This window comes from Urocitellus parryii, chromosome 5, assembly GCF_045843805.1.
Source record: "Urocitellus parryii isolate mUroPar1 chromosome 5, mUroPar1.hap1, whole genome shotgun sequence".
NCBI lineage: Eukaryota > Metazoa > Chordata > Mammalia > Rodentia > Sciuridae > Urocitellus > Urocitellus parryii.
In genome coordinates, this window is record NC_135535.1 from 63,008,759 (window position 1) to 63,028,030 (window position 19,272).

Below are 19,272 nucleotides of genomic sequence, written 5' to 3' on the forward strand. Positions count from 1 at the left end.
CTTGCCTTGGGGCCTTTTGAACCCCTAGAAAACTACAAAACCCAGCAACTCGCGCGTCACTCTGTCGCAGCTGTACGGGCAGAGTCAAGCACGCAAAAGATTCAACGGCATCATTGGCTATTCCGATTGCGTTTACTTCTCCTAGGCTACTTTCGATTGGCTACTTGGCCCAGAGGGGCGGAGACAAGGGAAGAGAACCCGCCTCCTTGAGGAAAGGTTGTGATTGGCCTGGGAGGCTGCTGGCAGATCCTCCCTCTTCGTGGTCTCGGAGGGTAGGCCTTACCTGGACGCTAGAGGGGGCTGTTCTACCACCACCCCCTTCCCCCAGAGCAATGGGGTTGTTGTAGGTTCAAGTTCATCTCAGACAGTTCTCCCTTAAGTCGCAGCCTAAGCCTAAACCCCTGACCCTCAGGCCACAGTGTCACAGAACCTGCTTCATTTTCCTAGGTTGTCTTTAATCTCCTTACCCTCTACTCTCTAAGCAACTTGTCAGGTTTTGTTTCTCTCCGAAAGCCTCAGTAGATCCACCCTAGTGAATATTTCCTTAACTGGCCAGGAATCTGGGACCCGAGAATCAGGCTGTAGTGGGACAAGAAGAACTATGGTGCCTGGTATTATTCCCTCTGCCCTGAGATTTGAGTCTCTGGGTGCAGAGCAGAAAATATACTTTTGGCTCCCAAAGACCCACTCCTTCCCCAAAGTCTTCGCAAGCACTGACTGAAAGATACAGGGGAAATCTTGTGACCTTGGAGAAAGAGGTATTACAAAAAATGTCTGATTCTGATGAGCGTTTTGAGAATAGGTCAGGGAATAGTTGTCTTGCTCTAAGGTTGGAGGCGGGGGGCGAGGAGGAATGCACAGAGGAATCTTGGAATGATGAGGGGTCATCCAGGAACACTGAGGGGGATGGGGCCTACAGCTGAGTGGATTCCAATTGGGTGAAATTGGAAAACGAGCGGTGACAATCAAGGGAAGCAGAACTGGCAAGATCGGTATGACGGGGGGGGGGGGGGGAGCAATGTCAGAGTGCTGAGAATACCATTTGAGGGGCTGCTCTCTCAGGGAACAGGAAGGAGTCCATAAGACGGACCATAGGGGGTTCCTACGGAATCAACATAAGGCCCGAAGTGTAACTGCTATAAGACACCATCAGCAAGGAGGCGTGGGGCCCAGGCGGTCCAGGGACGGGCCTGGAGCGCGCCGGATGGCAGCAGCGGGCTCCTTTAAGAGGCCGGCGGCTCCAGCGCAGCATCCCCCGCTCAGGGCGTGTCCGTCCCGGGGGGCCAGGGGCGGGGGCCTTGAAGGAGCGGGAGTTCAAGCCGAGTGGGGACCGGGCTAAGGGTAGGAGATGGGGGCGGAAAACTGACGCTGACACCGGTACACCTGGACACCACACGAGCATCGCTTGTGACAGCGCCCCCGGTCCGGTCGAGGGCAGCGGGGGGAGGAGGGAAGGAGGTGGAGAAGGAGGAGGAGGCGGGAGCAGCATCCGGAGCGGAGCTGCAGCAGCGCCGCCTTTTGTGCTGCGGCCGCGGAGCCCCCGAGGTGAGAGCCTGGCCGAGTTGGGGGGGTGGGGTGCAAGGATGGGTCTGGGTCCTGGGACTCTGGTGTGGAGGGAGGGTAGGGATGCAGATGTGGCATGGTGGGGGAGGAGGTGACGCGGAGATGGTGAGGCTGTGGGGATGGAGAACTGGGGACCTGGACCCGACGCCAGTGGGGATGGGAAGGAGGAGAACGGAGCTGAGGGATGCCGCGGCCCAGCTTGGAGAGGAAGGGCCTCCAGGGCTGTGAAGGATGTATGGGGGTGGAGGGACAGACTTAAAGGACTGCAGGCAAGAGAACAGCCTCTTCTCTCACTCACCCTCAAGATGGGAGAAGGAAGGCGGAGGGGGAGTTTGGCTCCCTCCAGGGAAGAGAAGGAAGGGCAAGGCTGGTGTGCCCACCGTATTTCCCCTCCCCCACACGTATAACTAGCAGGCTCCACCTGAAGATTACAAGCAGCACCTGTTCCTGATGGCCTGGCAATGGACCCCCTTACCTTTCACCTGTGATGCCCCTAGTCCCCTCCAGCTGTATCATACCTCTCCATCCAGCTGTTGCATCCTTCCCTCCCCCACTCATATGTGGCTTTCTCTTTCCTCTCTCTCCCCATCCTCTGGCTCCCCTAACTCATTTCCTCAGGTCAAGCCCATGGAGAAACTCCTTTTCCCTCCTACACCCCTCAAATTCCTTGGCTTAAGAATGAGCAAAAATTCTCTCTATAGAGTTAAAACTTGCTGACAACCATGGCCTTAAATGATCAGAGGGAAAAAAAGAGATCAAGACCCCATAGGCAATGGGAGGAAATAGCTGTCCCTTTGAATTAAGGGAGGAGTCCCTTTTAGCTCCCTTCTCTGCTACCTCTTTGGCTTTCAGTCAAAGAGGGAATGCACACTAGGTCTCTTCACCCAACCCAGAGTCCTCTTCAGCCACAGTTGCTGCCTCCCTCTAAATACTCTTTCCCTTCCAACTCTCAGGGACGTCTCTATCACCCTGGGAGCTCTGGTTTTCAGCCAGAGGGTCATACCAAGTTAAAACCAGAAGCGATTCAAAAAGGTATGGGCCCAAATGCCCCCTGAGCCTTCCTATCAGGACACTGAAGTTTCTCTGAGCTAAAGACCTTGCTCTCTCATGTCTCAACACTCAAGGGTGAAGAGGTGGCTGCCCTCTCCAGCCTCCTACTCATCTGTTCACTTACATTGTTGACCCCAGCAAACATGAAAACACGCAAATAAGTGATAATCCCTTTATGAAACTAGTTATGGGGACAGGGGACAAGAAGTTTCTGGAAGTAGCTTGGGATTTCCTAAACTTCCTCACAATTGAGGATGGCAGAACCCTTATAAAAACCCATTGCTGTTCCCTAGTTCTTCTGGTGGTAGTGAGGTGGTAGAGTCTGGCATTGCCAGGAAGAGAGCACTAAGTACTAGTACCCATCACCCTAAGTCAGTTCCTTCATGGGGAAGAAGAAGGGGTTAGGATTAGTGAGCCAGCTGTTTGGGGAGTCTTTGCTGGGACAGGAGGAAGACAGTGTTAAACTGCAGCAGAGAGGACTCTGGGGCTTCAGGAGGGGTTGGCCGCTGACCATCTGTCTGGATCATTTGCTCCCAATAGGATTGGAGTCCTGTGTGTATGTTGAGGAAGCAGTGACACTATTCCAGAGGGATAGTAAGGAGCTTTGAGGAGAAAACCTTTGCCCTTTGGGTTTTGTTGTTGTTGTTTGTTTGTTTGTACTGGGCATTGAACCCAGAGGTGCTTAACCCTGAGCCACATACTCAGCCCTTTTTTACATTTTCCTTAGAGACAAGGTCTCACTGAATTGCTAAGTGTCTCACTAAGTTGCTGAGGCTGGCTTTGAACTAGCAATCCTCTGCCTTAGCCTCCTGAGCTGCTGGAATATCAGACCTGTGCCACCAGTCCTGGCTGATTCTTTTTTTTACGCTTCTTTTTTTCCCCTCTTGTTTCTATACCACCCTTTCCACCTGTACCTTCTCTACTGCCTCTTTTTGAGAAAGAAAAGAAGGAAAAAAGGGAAGGAAATCACATTGATTTTAAAAACCTACTACTTCATTTTTTTAATAACATTTTTTTTTAAAGAGAGAGTGAGGAGAGAATTTTTTAATATTTTATTTCTTAGTTTCCGGCAGACACAACATCTTTGTTTGTATGTGGTGCTAAGGATCGAACCCGGGCCGCACGCATGCCAGACGGGCACACTACCGCTTGAGCCACATCCCCAGCCCCCTTACTACTTCATTTTAGACCTGTCCACATGACTGCTGTTTATAGAGAGCTTCCCATATACTAAGTACTGAGCCAACAACTTGATTACCTCAATAATGCTCACAAAAATATAGTGTTATTGTCATCTCTACTTTAGGGATAAGGAAACAAACTTTTTTATTCAAAGTCAAAAGGCTGTGTGTAGGAACTAAGGATATAGCTCAGTTGGTAGAGTGATTGCCTCACATGCACAAGGCCCTGCCTGGGTTCAATCCCAAGCACTTCCAAAAAAAAAAAAATGCTGGTGTGTTGGTGTGTGGCAAAACCTAGGATTTGAACCCAGATCTGTCTGGCTCAGAGCCTGTGTTCACACCCATCACCAGTGTGTAACACAGGTACCCTGTCCCTATCTAGAGATGAAGAAATAGACATCTTAAGAAATCTCATACTCCTAGGCTGAGGTTGTAGGCTGGGCTGAGGCTGTAGCTCAGTGGTAGAGTGCTTGCCTCACACATGTGAGGCCCTGGGTTCAAACCTCAGCATCACATAAAAATAAATAAATAAATAAATATTTTTTTTTTAGAAAGTCTCATACTCTAGCACTTGGGAGGGTGAGGCAGGAGAATTGTGAGTTCAAAGCCAGCCTCCGCATCTTAGGGAGGCCCTGAGCAACATAGCAAGACCCTGTCTCTAATAAAATATAAAAAGGGCAGGGGATGCAGCTCAGTGGTTAAGCACCCCTGGTACAAAAATAATAATAAAACAATAACGTCTCATAGAACAAGTCACCCAACTGGTCAAGAGCAGAGGTAAAATCTCAGCAGACCTCTGTTTCTGAGGTTTGCCACATCTCTCTCGATAGCACAATGTTCCTAAGCAAGGGGATAGAAGTGAATGAGCACTCCATCAATTTTATTTTATTTTTTCTTTTGCAATTTAGAATAAAGTTTATGTCTCATTTTATTTTATTTTTTTTTAAATATTTATTTTTCAGTTTTTGGCAGACACAACATCTTTGTTGGTATGTGGTGCTGAGGATCGAACCCCGGCCGCATGCATGCCAGGCGTGCGCGGCGCACTACCACTTGAGCCACATCCCCAGCCCCTTATGTCTCATTTTAAAAACAATTCAAAAGTTATTCCTGAAATACTAGAAAACCCAGATAATCTAAAAGAAGAAAATTAAAACATCCATGATTCTACCTACCTTGTGTTAAACCTCAATATCTATCTTTTAGTTTGTTTTCTGTTTTGGGTTTTATATTGCTGGGAATCAAGCCCAAGGCCTCACAAATACTAAAAAAGCACTCTACCACTGAGTTTTACCCCCAGCCCAGATTTTTTTTTTTTTTTTTAATGCACTTCCAGCTCAGGAACAGTGTGTTGAAATGAAATGCACTTCTGCTGGGTGCACATCCCTGAAATCCCACCTTCTGGGAAGCTAAGGCAGGAAGATCTCAAGTTCAAGGCCAGCCTCAGTACCTTAGGGAAACAAGCTCAAAAAAAAAAAAGAACAAAGGACTGGGGATGTAGCTCAGTCATAAAGTGCCCCTGGGTTGAATCGCCAGTACCAAAAAATAAAATATACTCAGCTTCTTCTAGGTCTACCAGAAATCCTGAAGGAGGGACCCTGTGGCTCATCCCACCCTGCTCCTACCCTCCCCTACCCCTCAGATCTTCGAGTGTAAGGCTGAGGGGTGATCCTGGCACACCATCAATGGAAGGGAGGGTCTTCCTGGTACAGCTTCTTAGGAGAACAGATCCCTAAGAGACCTGGCTAGAGAGTAAAGATGGGTGTGGAACACTAGGCCTCCCTGACAGTGTGCAAGAAGGGAAAAGGACCTAGCAGTGGCATAACTGGGGGTTTAGCACAGTGGCTGACACTGTGACGTGGTTCCACTGGATCCTGAAATCATGATTGATCCTGGGAAGCGAAAGATCAGAGACCAAGTCTCCCTTTTTCTGGTCATACAGAAGACATGGCTTCTCAAGAATCCAAAGAGAAAGACCTGGTATCCAGTCAACCAGGAAGACAAGGTCAGGAGGCTGCACCAGCTCACTGCACTCTTGCCATCCCTTAAGGTGGGGTTGGGAGTCCAGAGACCACATTCTTTAAGCTTTCAGTGGCAGAAGTAGAGTTCTAGCTCTGAGCTCTCCAAATCCAAAGTCAGTTATTTTGTCCTAAACAGTACTGTTCTCCCTCAGCACCCTCACTGCCACCTTACTAGGAGAAGTGTACCAGCAAGGATCTGAGAGGCTTGACTTGTAAAAGGCTGAGGACCTGGATGTAGGGGTGAGCTCATTTTTATCAGCATCTCAAGAAGGCATTTAAAGGGGCTGGAGTTGTAGCTCAGTAGTAGAGCACTCCTCTAGCACATGCGAAGCCCTGGGTTCAATCCTCACCACCACATAAAAATAAATAAAACAAAGGTATTGTGTCCAACTACAACTAAAAAATAAATATTAAAATAAAGAAGGCATTTACATTTCATGAGGTTGCTTAGAAAAGCTGGACTTCTTTCCATCTAAGAACTCTAGGGCCATGGATCCTGTCAAAAGGAAAATAAAAAGCTGCAGCCAGGGGCTGGGGATGTGGCTCAAGCGGTAGCGCGCTCGCCTGCAATGCGTGCGGCCCGGGTTCGATCCTCAGCACCACATACCAACAAAGATGCTGTGTCCGCCGAGAACTAAAAAATAAATACTAAAAAAAAAAAAAAAAAAAAAAAAGCTGCAGCCAGGTAGATAGGAGGCATGACTGGGATCCATCAGGCCTTTATCTTGTCAGGGTCTCAAAGGCTTTAGGGCAGAACCAGGATTCCAAAGCCACTGGTCTCCTCTCCCCTTGAAGACCCCTCTTCTCACTCCCACTCAAGAGAGAAGTGGAAGCTTCCTCCTTTTCCTAAGTGGAAAATGAGGTCTGGGACAGTACAAAGTGTCTAGGGCGACAACACAAGACTTAAGCAGATGGCCATGCCTCTGAAGTAAGCCCTCAAGAATCCCAGTAAGCAGCTGTGTTGTTTCTTCTGTTAGAAAAAGAAGCTAGAGAGAATTTGAAAGACTCACAATAGGCCTCCTTCATCTCAGAGAACCCTGGAGGACCTGGTGGTCACACCCTGTGGCCTCCGTATGGGGCACTCTAGGGACCACCATCAAAGCAGAGACCTCCCACCTGATCCTGAATGAAGGCCTGTGGGGGTATCCACAGAGCTGCCTTCTCTGGCAGAAGTATAGCCCAGAGATCACTCTCTCCCCTTAGTCTGCAGCAAATGCACAAGTCAACACTTAGTAAATATGGTTGATAGGATGACTGACAGGGATACTACCCCTCCTATCACATCTCTACCCTGCTCCCCATGCTCTATAATTGATGGCCAGGGAGATAAGTCCCTTCCCCTATGGTGACCAAATGTCTAGGCTAGGAGCTCCAAGTCATAATATGCCCCAAAGCCCTGGTGCCAAGGCCCAGCTCAGGGACAGTGGGACACAGATGGCAGATCAGGAATAAAGGAAACGGCAAGGAAGGGGCAGTTTTCTGGGAGAAATCTCCAGTTTACTATGGCCCCTTGGGGCCTCAACTTTACCCCTTCTGCAAATCATCTGGAAGAGCTGTCATTATCCTGAGAAAGGGGATGGGGTGGATTGAACTTGGCTAGATTCCCTGTCTTTCTCTCGTACCATCTCCTACTCCTACAGTGCCCTAAAAGACAAACAGGTGAAATGGCTTCTCTCTTCTCCCCAGCTGCTGGCCATGGATACCAAAGGGGCCTCTGGGGAAGCCTGGTGAATTGGAGGGAGGCCGGGCTGCAAGTGTCTCTGAGCATGTCACCTTCTCTAGGCTTAAACTTAGTTACCAAACATCCAGATGAAGGGTGAAAAATTCCTTCAAAAAGCCAGCTCTTGTGTTACTCAAAAGCTCAGCTTCTAAATAGGAAACTAAGTGGGAAGGGACCCATTATCTCTGGGTTTTGGTGCCATCTCATCTCCATTTTGGCGCCTTTGGGTGGGCACTCGGACCTGCAATTCCAGCTACTTGAAAGGCTGAGGCAGGAGGATCCCAAGTTCGAGGTCAGCCACAGCAACTTAGACCCTGCCTCAAATTTTTATTAAAAAGGATTTGGGAGTGTAGCTCAGAAGTAGAGCATTTGCCTAGCATGTCTGCAGCCCTGGATTGATCCTTAGTGGAGAGGGATCCTGAGGGCAGACAGCTTTTCAGTTTGTCCACCTTGAACTTCACGCTGTTGGTCTCGGCATCTCTTGGCTACTCCCTCTGGCTATGCCTTTCACCCTGTGTCCTGTCATCTCTCCATTTCCTGTTTTCCTTCTATGTGCCACTGCACCCCAGTGCCAACCACAGGAGTCCTTTCCCTTCAACCAACCTCTTTCCCTCCACCCGTTGCCCTGCTGAAGATCTTAAAGCAGACGAGGTCGGAGGAGGGGAACACAGGCGGCAGACCGCAGGGTCCAGGTCCGCACCTGCAGTGCCTGCAGCCATCCGGGCAACCAGCCACTTGCGCTTGCCCAGGTCAGGGGCGGGGCTCAGACGCGCTGTTCCGCCCTGTGTGGCTTTCACGTGACCCTGGGCTAATCTTGTCCTGGTGACTTCACGAGCCGTCTGGAGCCCAGTCGTCATGGTTACGCTGCAGCGCCCAGCGCTTCCCTCAGTCCGTGGTCCCCCTCTCCCCACCCTGGCCCCCGCCACCAGCCACAAGCCACGTGACAACCGGGAAAGAGGTCGGGAGGGGGAAGGGTCCGTGGTCGTAACCCCTTCCTCTCCGACTTGGGCTTCGGGAATCTGTCACCGGTGGCCTGATTGTCCAGCGGGTGGGCCCTGCACTTCCCCGAGATCCCCAGCCCTGGTTCTGGGTAGTCCAGAAGCGAAGCCCAGGCGTGGGAGGTGAAAGCCCTCGGATCCTCCAGGGCCCGATTCTCGGGTGTATTGGCACCAGCCCGGCCTGCGCTTGACTGTAACTTGCATTACATTACAATCACCTTCGCTCTTGAACTGCAGATATCTCCTGGGATGCGTAGGCGATTCAGAAGCCGAATGTGACAATAATTTACACATTCTGGACCTCATGTTTTCTCAAGAAAATAAGAGGACCATAGTACCTTCTTTGTGACGATTAAGGGAGCATCACCTTATGGCATTAGTGCATGTGATAGCCTTAAAGGGTCCTGGAGTGGGTGGAGCAGTTGTTCCACCTTACTCTGTCCCAGGCTGAAGAATACCGGGAAGTCGTTGCTTTACAACAGTCCAGGCTCTCAAAGGAACTAGGCGCCTGACCATGGAATGCTTTCACATGGGAGCCATGATGGAGGAAGCACACGGGGCTGTGCTAGCCCAAAAGAGGCATTCACTTAAGAGGGTCCGGTCATACAGGCCTGAGACTAGGAAGTCAAAAGAGGTGATGACAAACACCTTCTGGGCAGAATAAGCCTCAGGCAGAGTTTGAGCTTCTTATTGGCTGTGGCTTCTCCAGAAGATGATGGAATATTTCTATCACTTAGTCTGTAGAGTCGGAACTGATATGCCCACCTTACTTACAGTTTGGGGAATTGAAAAGTACTACTTCATATCGGATTAATGTACATAGTAAACCTTTCATAATAGTAGCCATTGTAATTGGGTGCCCTGGATCAAAAGTTTGATGTAACATGGTGTCAGGTTGGTTCTACATTATTTGGGTACCAACATCATTAGTAGTGGTGAGGTGGGTGAGAGGTGCTTGGGTATAGCGTGGAGTGTATGTTCTAGATATTTCTTAGATCCTTCTGGAGAAAGGCCAGGGAGGACTTGGAGCCAACTTAAGAGTTAGGCCAGGTGATGTCAGTTAATGAAGCTTGAACTAAGGCAACAGTGGGAATAGAGAGAATAGAATGACATTGTGGCAGCTTTTCAAAGGTACTAGTTAAAAAGAATGACCTGAGCCAGGAATGGTGGTGCAGACCTGAAATCCCAGGGACTCAGGTGGCTGAGGCAAGAGGAGCATGATCAAGTTCAAGACCAGTCTCAGCAACTTAGATCTTGTGTAAAAAAAAAAAAAAAAAGAGGAGGAGAGAGGCTGGGGCTGTAGCCCACTGGCAAAGTGCCTCTAAATTGGGTAAAATTCCCAGTCTCCCCTTAAAAAGACAGAGAGGCCTGAAAATTGTGCTGGAAGAGCTAAGACTATCATTCTCCCTGGGCTCCCCCATCCCCCACCAATAGCTTCCTTATATATCTGCAACTGTCCTTTTGCATGTGTAGATCCCTGCCACTCCCCAAGACTGTGATTCAGAATGTAAGATAGTTATTTCTAGGAGACTACCACAGGGGCTCCTGGAAAGACCTAGGTGAGGGACAGTGGAATTCTTGTTCTCAACAGTCTCACGATTTGATGACTAGATGTGGAGACAGGAGACCAGGATGACTCCTGGTATCCTTAAGGGGTCCCGGAGTGGGTGGAGTGGGTGTAGGACAATTCTGGTAAAGGCTGGAGAGTTTGCTGTGCCCGGGTGATAGCCAATTCACCCTTCTGTGTAGTTGGAGAAACTAAGGCCCAACTATAGCTTCCCTGAGGTCATAATGAGCTACATCCCCAGTAATTTTTTTTTTTTTTTTAATCTTGAGATAGGGTCTCCATAAGTTGCCTAGGCTGTCCTTGAACTCAGAGCCCTCCTGCCTTAGCCTCCTAAATTGCTGGGAATACACCCATGTGCCACTGCACCTGGCAATGATTTGGGGGCCAGATGGTACTAGATATTGAATTCAGGGGCCCTCAGTCCACTGAGCCACATCTCCAACCCTATTTTGTATTTTATTTAGAGACAGGGTGTCACTGAACTGCTAAGCACCTCACCTTTGTTGAGGCTGGCTTTGAACTCGCGATCCTCCTGCCTCAGCCTCCCGAGCTACTGAGATTGCAGGCGTGCACCACTGCACCTGGCTTCGCAGTGACTGGTTTTTAAATAACAGCCAGCTATGAATTGGGATAAATCTCCTTGGCCTGGAAAATTGGATCTTGGTTTGGAGAGCTGGGGATGGGAAAACAGGAAGAGTGTCCTTTGAGCCCTGGAGAGCAGCTAGTGATGGGAATGGCTCAAGATGATTCTGCAACAGGCCATAGCTTGTCCTAACACAGCTTGTGCCTCACTACTGGATGGTTCTACCTTTTTTTTTGCCAGTTGTGCTGGGTGATAGTGGAGCTGTTAGCTTTCACTTACCTTGGAGACCTGTAAACACCTAAGCAGAAGGTTCAGTTGTGAGCCCTTAGTGTGTCTTAGGCAAAGGCTTTTATCTGAGGGGGCCTCATTGGTATTGTCTGAAGGTTCTTGAACATGATGTCTAGAAACATTTTCCGAGGGTGCCCAATTAGGTCTATCAATCTCACCTGTGTACACTTCAACATGAAGGAAGTCTAGTAATGTTACCACTGCAGGCCTGAGATTGAGAATCAAGGTAAAGGTGACTTAGAGACCCTCATATCTGTTGGCACCAGTGAGCCTCAGGTGAAATAGGTACTGCAGGAGTGAATTCCAATAGTTGTATAGGGAGAAGGGAAACTAGACTTGTTACTTGTGATTCCTAAGGATTTTTGTTGTTTTCATTTCTGTGGTTCTGGGTTTGAATCCAGCTAAGCATTCTAGTGTAGAGCAGTAACCTAGCCTTATACTTGAATTTGAGATCTTATTTATTTATTTATGGTACCAGGGATTGAACTCAGGAGGCACTTAACCACTGAGCCACATCCTTTTATATATATATAAAATATTTATTTATATGTGGTGCTGAGGATCGAACCCAGGGCCTCGCACATGCTAGGCGAGCGCTCTACTGCTGAGCCACATCCCCAGCCCTGCCACATCCCTTTTTATTTTTTATTTTGAGACAGGGCCTAGCTAAGTTACCTAGGGTTTCACTAAGTTTCTGAGGCTGACTTTGAACTTGTGATCCTCCTGCCACTTGGATTACAGGTGTATACCACCCAGCAAGTTTGAGATATATTTTAAGGGGCTGGGGATGTGGCTCAGTGATCAAGTGCTTGCTTAGCATGTACAAGGCCTGGAGTTCAATCCCCAGCACCACAAAAATAAATAAATATTGCCAGTGTGTGGGTGGGTCTGTTACTTGTGTCTACCCGAGAATGATACTCAAGTGTGTTACCCATATATCACAGTATTGATTGCACTACTGATACCTAAGAGGAAGCCCAAGCGTGTTGGGTGTCCTCTGATGGGTACCTCAAGGAAAACTCAAGTGTTGCCTTTAGTGAGCTATTGCTAGCCCAGCTTCTTAGCCCAAGCTTTTGGAGCTGCGCCAGTGGCTTTGATAGCGCCTTCCTCCTTCATTCCCACAGGGCCCGCTGCTCAGCACCACATCGGGGCCCAGAGGCTATGGCCTGCCTCCATGAGACCCGCACACCCTCCCCTTCTTTTGGGGGCTTCGTGTCTACCCTAAGTGAGGCTTCCATGCGCAAGCTGGACCCAGACACTTCAGACTGCACCCCTGAGAAGGACCTGACACCCACCCAGTGTGTACTTCGTGATGTAGTGCCTCTTGGTGGACAGGGCGCAGGTGGGCCCAGCCCCTCCCCAGGTGGAGAGCCACCTCCTGAGCCTTTTGCCAATAGTGTCCTGCAGCTACATGAGCAGGAAACAGGGGGTTCAGGAGGAGCCACGGGATCACCTGAGAGTCGGGCATCTAGAGTCCGAGCTGACGAGGTGAGGCTACAGTGCCAGAGTGGCAGTGGCTTCCTTGAAGGCCTCTTCGGCTGCCTACGCCCAGTCTGGACTATGATTGGCAAAGCCTACTCCACGGAACACAAGCAGCAGCAGGAAGGTAGGCCAGGTTCCTGTCTGAGCTCTCTCCGAGTCTCCCTAAGTCTGAGATCTGTTGGACAGCCCCACACTTCAGTCATCACCCAGTGATCCCTTCCCTCCCCACTGCCCAGCCCTAGTCCCCCACCCATCTATTAGCCTAACTTCCCAACTTTTTGTGTGTCTGTGGTGCTGTGGAACCCAGGGCCCACATGCTGGGCAACTGCTCTATCACTGAGCTGCACCCCAGCTCCCCAGCTGCTTTCAAAGCCACCCAATCATTTCCTTCTCTGTCCTCTAGACCTAATGTCTTTTCAGCCTGATTTGTTACCCTTCTGCCTTGCCCTTGACTCATTTTAGCCAACTCAATGATGTCCCCCATCCCTGGCCTTGTCATAAAGCCTTGAGTGCAGCTTCTGAGCCTTGTGGCACTGTGCCTCCTGCCCACAGACCTTTGGGAGGTTCCTTTTGAGGAAATCCTGGACCTGCAGTGGGTAGGCTCCGGGGCCCAGGGAGCTGTCTTCCTGGGGCGCTTCCATGGGGAGGAGGTAGCTGTGAAGAAAGTACGAGACCTCAAGGAGACCGACATCAAGCACCTGAGAAAGCTGAAGCACCCCAACATCATCACTTTCAAGTGAGGTCCAGGGAAGGGGCTGGGAGTATTATGCTGAGGCCTGCGACCCTCATGGGGCAGTGGGACCTAAACCATCCTTCCCAAAGGAGACCCCCAGACAGCATGGGTGGGAATGAGGGTTCCAAGTGCAAGTGAGGTAAATGTTGGGCTGCCTGAGGCCTTCACATTATGGTGTTCGGCCCCCAGGGGTGTGTGTACCCAGGCGCCCTGCTACTGCATCCTCATGGAGTTCTGCGCCCAGGGCCAGCTATATGAGGTGCTGCGGGCTGGCCGCCCTGTCACCCCGTCCTTGCTGGTTGACTGGTCCATGGGCATTGCCGGAGGCATGAACTACCTGCACCTGCACAAGATCATCCACAGAGACCTCAAGTCCCCCAAGTGAGTATGCATGCAAGCAAGCAGAAATTGCTGCACATGCAGGGGACCATCCAAGGCTGTGTGGCCCTCTCCCTCCTTCTAGATCCTGCCCTAATTGCATGTGGCCATTTCAGAAACCTTTTCCAAGTGACAGTTCTATCTTGGAAGGACTGTGGTGAACCTTTCACCTTTGGGTGTCCCTTATGATGTTCAACAGAAAGGCAAAGTTGCTAGAGAGTTAGTTGGGATATGTGGAAGGACATGGATCCCAGCTGACTACACTTTTTACCAGCATGCTAATCACATATGACGACGTGGTGAAGATCTCAGATTTTGGCACTTCCAAGGAGCTGAGTGACAAGAGCACCAAGATGTCCTTTGCAGGGACGGTAGCCTGGATGGCCCCTGAGGTGATCCGCAATGAGCCTGTGTCTGAGAAGGTTGACATCTGGTGAGGGCCAGAATGAGGACTGAGGAGGGTGGGTGGCCAACAAAGTGGGGCAGTGCCACCAGGGCGTGGGCATTCTTTGGCAACCAGGGCCTCTGAAGGGAGACTTTCACAAATGATACACCCTCTTATCTCCAGGTCCTTTGGTGTGGTGCTATGGGAACTCCTGACTGGTGAGATCCCTTACAAAGATGTAGATTCCTCAGCCATCATCTGGGGTGTAGGAAGCAACAGTCTTCATCTGCCCGTACCCTCCAGCTGCCCAGATGGCTTCAAAATCTTACTTCGTCAGTGCTGGTAAGGATGGCTGGGTTTGGGCTAAACTGGAACCTAGTTGAGAAGCCAGAGAGCTTTGCTGAGGAATAGCTAGTTCCTAGAACCCAGGCATCCAGGCCCAGAATCCTTAATAGGAAAAGGAGGCCAAAGCTACCCAATGATGCTCTCCAAGAATCAAGTATCTGAAATGTGGATTAAGGCTCATAACTGAGGGATACTGGACTGACCAGTAATCTGCAGGGGTACATTAAATTCAAAGAGTAATTTGCATCTGAATTGGGCTTCTACTGCCTTCTAAGCAGAGTGACCTTTGGGGTACTTGATCTTATGTGGTGAGACCCTTTCTCAAAATAAAAATGGCTGGGTTCAATTCCTAGTACCAAAATTGATAGATTAGATAGATAGTAAGTGCTGGGGATACAGCTCAGTGGTTAAACACCTCTGGATTAAACCCAGTACCACAAAAACAACATAGATGACCATAGAACCCAGAGGATAAGCTGAATCTTTTATTGTGGTGGTGGTACTAGAGATTGAACTTGGGCATTCTATAACTGAAAGACAGTCCCAGGTGTTTTTTTAATTTATTTATTTTTGGATACCAGGGATTGAATCCAGGGCACTTAACCACTAAGCCACACCCCCAGTCCTTTTTTTTTTTTTGGTATCCGGGATTAAACTCAGGAGCACAACCATTGAGCAAAGTCTCCAGCCATATTTTGTAGTCCCCCTGACCCCCCAAGTAGCTGGGATTACAGGTGTGCACCACCACACCCGGCTCCCAGCCCTTTTTTAAATGTATTTTGAGATTGAGCCTCACTAAGTTGCTGAGGCTAGCTTTGAATTTAAATCCTCCTACCTCAACCTCCTGAGCCACTGGGATTACAAGCATGTGCCACCATGCATAGCTTATTTTGAGATGAGGTCTTAAGTTTCCAGGGCTGGTCTCAGCCTCCCAAGTCACAAGGATAACAGATGTGCATTACCATGTGCTAACCTGAAGATTCTTGGCATTTACCAAATTGTTTTTTTCATTGGTGTTTCTCAGAAAAATGTTTTACTCGGGTAGACAATTGGAAAATATGAGGTTAAACAGGTTTCCTTGCTGATATTGTATGACATCTCCTTGAGTTCTTATACCACAGTACATTTATTTATCTATCTATATCCATCCATCCATCCAGCTATTTATTTTGTGTGGTGCTGGGTATTGAACCCAGGGCCTTGATTGCAAGGCAAGCACTTTGCCAACTGAGCTATATCCCCAGCCCTATCACAGTACATTCTAAGACTGGATTCTCCAGGACACACCTTAGGAAAGGATGTTCTAGTTCCTATCTGGTCCTCCCTGAAATTCCCTTCTTCCCCAACTTCATTCCCTTCAGGAACAGCAAACCACGAAATCGTCCATCATTCCGACAGATCCTGCTGCATCTGGACATTGCCTCAGCTGACGTACTCTCCACACCCCAGGAGACTTACTTTAAGTCCCAGGTGTGCTGTGGATAGGGAAATGAATATCCAAGTCCCCTTTGCAGAAATAATGATGCCCTTTGGGTGGAGTGGGGAGGCTACGCAAAAGGGTTGGCTGGACACAATATATTAGTCCTCGTAGAGGACTGGGACCCCATCTTGGTTAGTCTTGTGCCCCACTCTTTTGCTCTGAAAACACAATTTGCAGTGGAACAGGCAACCTCTAGAGACCTCAGGTCAACTGGGTGAAGAGATGGCTCTTAACCTTCACTGTCTCTTCACCCCCAGGCAGAGTGGCGGGAAGAGGTAAAGCTGCACTTTGAGAAGATCAAGTCTGAAGGAACCTGTCTGCACCGCCTAGAAGAGGAGCTGGTAATGAGGAGGAGGGAGGAGCTCAGGTATGTGACTGAGGGGATTTTACCAGCAGCAGGAACTGGATACCACCATCTCCCAGAGACTGAGATCCAACATGAAATCACATGAACTCAGTTTACCATGGGGAACCCATCTGCCCATTTCAGACATGCCCTGGATATCAGGGAGCACTATGAACGGAAATTGGAGAGAGCCAACAACCTATACATGGAACTCAATGCCCTTATGTTGCAGCTGGAACTCAAGGAGCGGGAGCTGCTCAGGTAACCTTGCCCACCTTTATACACCAAGGGCCTGACCTCTGCTGAGCTGAGCTGCCTTACTTGTAGACCCTACAGATCCCTCATTATTCAGATGCCCAACTGAGGAATTATCTGAATCTTTAGGCGAGAACAAGCTTTAGAGCGGAGATGCCCAGGCCTGCTAAAGCCACACCCTTCTCGGGGCCTCCTTCATGGAAACACAATGGAGAAACTCATCAAGAAGAGGAATGTGCCACAGAAACTGTCACCCCATAGCAAAAGGTAGGGCATGAGTTCATTAAGATTGAGGTTCTAAGTATGAAAAGGAGTGATGCTGAAATGGCTGCAGATGCTTAGAAGGGTGGAAATGCTCAAGCTTTGGGTGGGTAAATACATTAATCTCAACCTTGTATTCTCCCCTACCAGGCCAGATATCCTGAAGACAGAGTCCTTGCTACCTAAACTAGATGCAGCACTAAGTGGCGTGGGGCTTCCAGGGTGTCCTAAGGGTCCCCCCTCACCAGGACGGAGTCGCCGTGGCAAGACACGTCACCGCAAGTCCAGCGCCAAGGGCAGCTGTGGGGACCTCCCTGGGCTTCGTGCAGCTGTGCCACCCCATGAACCTGGAGGACCAGGAAGCCCAGGGGGCCTAGGAGCAGGACCCTCAGCTTGGGAGGCTTGCCCTCCTGCCCTCCGTGGGCTCCACCATGACCTTCTGCTCCGCAAGATGTCTTCTTCATCCCCAGACCTGCTGTCAGCAGCACTGGGAGCTCGGGGTCGGGGGGCCACAGGAGGAGCTGGGGATCCTGGCTCACCACCTCCAGCCCGTGGTGACACCCCCCCAAGTGAAGGCTCAGCCCCTGGTTCCACCAGCCCTGAGTCACCTGGGGGGGCCAAAGGGGAGCCGCCTCCACCAGTAGGGCCTGGCGATGGTGTAGGGCTGCTGGGAACTGGAAGGGAAGGGACAGCGGGCCGGGGAGGAAGCCGGGCTGGGTCCCAGCACTTGACTCCAGCTGCACTGCTCTACAGGGCTGCTGTCACTCGGAGTCAGGTAAAGTATGGGGAGATTTCTATACTTCCCCTTTCCTTGTTCTACCCTGGTTCTAGGTCTCATTGCCCATTTCTGAGCTCTCAATCTTAGGCAACTCCCTATATAATCTTTTGCAACTAAATTCCCTTATCCTGGATTCAAGACTTTTTCCCTTTTTTGATCACAGTCCCTCATTTCTCCCACACAGAAAAGAGGAATCTCTTCAGAAGAGGAAGAAGGAGAGGTAGACAGTGAAGTAGAGCTTACATCAAGCCAGAGGTGAGCAATAATCATGTAGCAAAGGCCTATGTTTCAGGGGTGCAAAGGGCAGAACAAGTCTTTAACACCCACCCTTTAACATTTTAGGTGGCCTCAGGGCATGAATATGCGCCAGTCACTATCTACCTTCAGCTCAGAGAATCCATCAGATGGGGAGGAGGGCACAGCTAGTGAGCCTTCTCCCAGTGGCACACCTGAAGTTGGCAGCACCAACACTGATGAACGGCCAGATGAACGGTCTGATGACATGTGTTCCCAGGGTTCAGAAATCCCACTGGACCCACCTGCCTCAGAGGCTGTTCCAGACCCTTCCTCCCAGCCCATACCACACCAGGACCTACTCAGAGGTGAGCAGGTAAGTTAAGAACAGAACCTACCAGATATCAGACAAGAACCAGGAGCCTGATTTTTGACAGCTTTCGGTGATATATGTACAGGCCAGAAAGATAGGTATTTAGCCTCCATCAGTTTCTGAGCCAGTTTCTTCCCCTCCCAAAAGCAAATATCCATATGGTAGAATGTGAGGCCTATGATACAGAGCCTGTATAATATAGTGTCTGTGACAACTCGTGTGGCCACTATTAACTGCAGCCAGGGAAGGATCCTGAAAATAGCAGTCTGGTGCCTTGCAGAATGACCTGAAACCTGGAAGCAATAAAATCAGTAAGCCACTGGTTATTAGATTCTGCCCTTACTGGGATCATTATAATGCCAAGAGCTTTTCCACCTCACTGCATTTCTACTCTTCCTCACAGGGCCCTCCTAATTCTGAGGACTCAGACTGTGACAGCACTGAATTGGACAACTCCAACAGCGTTGATGCCTTGAGGCCCCCATCCTCACTCCCTCCATGAAAGCCACTCTAATTCCCTGTATATAGAGAAATATTTATATAAATAATATATATGCGCCACATAATCAGAGGAAGATGGGGCTGTCCCAAGCTTAAATCAGGCTTGTGGGGAACTGACCCCTGATAAGTCAAGGGATACAGGCAGCTGTGGAGATGAATGACAAGTACTGTCCTAGAGCTGTGTGGAAACTGGGGAAATTGGCCCCTTCTTGCTTCACCCCATTCCTTATGTTCAGCAAGCAATGCTTGTCACTAGGATCTTTACCCCCAACTTTGGGAGGCAGAAGGAACCATGTAGACTGCACTTTTCTGTTTTCCGTTTACTCTGTTTACACATTTTGCACTTGGGAGGAGGGAGACTAAAGCTGGGTCCTCCCTTCTGAGGTTTCTCAGGTGGCAATGTAACTCCTTTCTTTGTCCCTCCCTTTCTCTGCTAACCCCTGGCTTAGGGCCCAGGGTGAGGTTGAGAGACTTGATAGCATGTGATGATGGCTCAGGCTGAAGAACTAGGGTGCTGTTTAAGTCCCTGCTTTTATCCTGGTGCCTGATTGGGGTGGGGACTGTCATATTGTATCCCTGTGAAAAACCTTGAAATATAACCACTCCATGCAGGCCCAGCTGTTGAGGGTTTTTCTTGATGAATGAATGGGATATCAAACCTGGTGAAGAAGTTAACTATCTTTTCTCACTAAATGATCGTTAAACTTTGTACAATTACTGGCACAAACAGCAGCAGGTACAATCTTCTAA

General features: G+C 49.5%; 1 protein-coding gene across 2 annotated transcripts; it reads left to right on the forward strand.

The window, feature by feature from the left end:
- Positions 1-1,334: 1,334 nt before the first annotated feature.
- On the forward strand, positions 1,335-19,152 carry Map3k12 (mitogen-activated protein kinase kinase kinase 12). Of its 2 annotated transcripts, XM_026398828.2 has the most exons (14): positions 1,335-1,545; positions 12,096-12,577; positions 13,006-13,189; positions 13,376-13,567; positions 13,839-13,997; positions 14,133-14,291; positions 15,656-15,764; positions 16,032-16,141; positions 16,265-16,381; positions 16,505-16,642; positions 16,787-17,411; positions 17,599-17,669; positions 17,757-18,024; positions 18,425-19,152. In XM_026398828.2, exons 2-14 carry the CDS (start codon positions 12,133-12,135, stop codon positions 18,521-18,523), a joined length of 2,676 nt encoding a protein of 891 aa, XP_026254613.1. In that variant the 5' UTR covers positions 1,335-1,545; positions 12,096-12,132; the 3' UTR covers positions 18,524-19,152. The 2 variants fall into 2 exon arrangements, with proteins under 2 accessions (XP_026254613.1, XP_077654718.1); XM_077798592.1 differs by lacking the exon at positions 1,335-1,545 and having other exon boundaries at positions 11,549-12,577.
- The last annotated feature ends 120 nt before the right edge of the window (positions 19,153-19,272 follow it).